The 1,749-nt window shown below is 40.0% G+C and overlaps 1 protein-coding gene across 1 annotated transcript; it reads left to right on the top strand.

Annotated features, from left to right (window-relative positions):
* Nucleotides 1–987: 987 nt before the first annotated feature.
* On the top strand, nt 988–1,370 carry LOC124526617 (alpha-ketoglutarate dehydrogenase component 4-like). Its single transcript, XM_047099689.1, has one exon. The coding sequence runs from the start codon at nt 1,030–1,032 to the stop codon at nt 1,339–1,341; it is 312 nt and encodes a 103-aa protein (XP_046955645.1). The 5' UTR covers nt 988–1,029; the 3' UTR covers nt 1,342–1,370.
* The last annotated feature ends 379 nt before the right edge of the window (nt 1,371–1,749 follow it).

Here is a 1,749-nt window from a genome sequence, read left to right as displayed (position 1 = left end):
GACCTCTCTCGCCATATTTCTAATTAGATACAAAGTGACTAAATGTTCTTTATTGACCATGTGAGGAATAAAAGTTGGCTGATGTATTCCATATCAGTTTCTGTTTTCTGATTGTAAATATGGTTATACGTGGCCTGCGATCAAACAGAGATCTACGTAAAATTTGAGTAAGGAAAAATTAGTCATTGGAGGCAGATCTGAAATGAAGTCAGAATGAGGTTCTTGTACTGATGAGACCATGAGTTAGAATGGCATTCGGAGCATGGCCTGTGAGTCTAGGCTCCACCAATCACTCGCCCTGTGACACTGGGCAGGTCTCTTAATCTCCATCTCCCTCCACATTGCTTTCCCTATTGTAAGATGACGGCAAGACTGGATTCATCACAAAGATTATCTCATAGACTTATCATGAAGATTAAATAAGTTAATGACTATAAAGTGCTTAGATAATGCCTGGTATGTAGAAGCTCTTAAAACAGTATTTTCAGGTGAAGTAAAGAAAAGGTGAATTTTAGGCTACTTCTGAGGCACCATGGGGTTTCCATTTGTGAACTGTCTTTCATACTTCTAGAAAAAGTGACAATATGAACACTAGGAAAGAGAGAAATTTAATATTATTATCAGAATAAGGAGTATGAGTTGAGCTTTGGGTCCAGCAGATTCTAGATGCCAAACCTGTGATACTTTCGTTGTGGTAACCACCAAGATACATTTGATTCGCTAATATGCCAGTGTTAGAAGGCTCTTGGATTCATCTGTAGTTAGCATGTTAGACAGCAACACAAATCCCTGTTGTGGGTGTATTTAAATATTCAGAGATGTGGTGCCCTTGAAAGTGTCTCTAGTAATTTACTTTTGTAAATCTGTAAATGGACTGTAGATATTGTCCTACTACTCTTTCTTCAACTCGACTGAACTCCAGTGCCTTTCAAAATTGGCTCAATAAGGCAGGCCCCGCCCCCAGCTGCCCAGGTCTCCTGTTATCTCTGCGGCTAGCAAGCGCCCCGGAAGCTGCCCCATCTCGGGGTCATGATGGGCAGCAAGATGGCGTCTGCCAGCAAGGTCGTTCAGGTAGTCAAGCCACATACTCCATTAATAAGGTTCCCTGACAGAAGAGACAATCCTAAACCCAATGTATCAGAAGTTTTGAGATCAGCAGGACTACCATCTCACTCTTCTTCAATTTCACAGCATTCTAAGGGAAGTAAATCACCAGATTTGCTGATGCATCAGGGTCCTCCAGACACTGCAGAAATAATAAAAACATTACCTCAGAAATACAGAAGGAAGCTTGTGTCTCAAGAAGAAATGGAATTTATCCAACGTGGAGGTCCGGAATAATCACTGACAGTGTGGCTGCTGTTTGCCATCAAAGGAGTAGTCTTTACAATAAAGGACTTCCAAAGTGGCACATGAGAAGCTACATTAAACAACTTGAATAAATATTCTGTTAAAAAAAATGAAATAGAAAATTTAGATGGACACTTGTATCTCCTAATATATGTATGTTGGTCAGCTTCTCCACAAGCTTACCTACTTGTTTATATACTTATTAAAGTATACATTTTTAAATGTAGCCTATTAATTTACTCTTGATTATCAAGTATTATCAGTGTTGAGCTATTAAAAGCACACAATATCTAGTAAACTGTCATAGGTTTCCCATAATTTCACTTTTGTTTCAGTTTCCTTCCTTCCTCCCTCCCTCCCTCCCTCCCCCCCTTTCCTTCCCTTCCCTCCCCTCCCTTC

The sequence above is a fragment of the Lynx rufus genome, unplaced genomic scaffold (assembly GCF_022079265.1).
Source record: "Lynx rufus isolate CCGP_SWC_20201006 ecotype Redwood Valley unplaced genomic scaffold, mLynRuf1.p SCAF_5, whole genome shotgun sequence".
Lineage (NCBI taxonomy): Eukaryota > Metazoa > Chordata > Mammalia > Carnivora > Felidae > Lynx > Lynx rufus.
This window is presented reverse-complemented; position numbering and strand designations above follow the sequence as displayed.

Bases quoted from the DNA above. Each gene is read 5' to 3' on its own strand.
- LOC124526617 (XM_047099689.1), top strand. From the start codon at position 1,030: ATGATGGGCAGCAAGATGGCGTCTGCCAGCAAGGTCGTTCAGGTAGTC.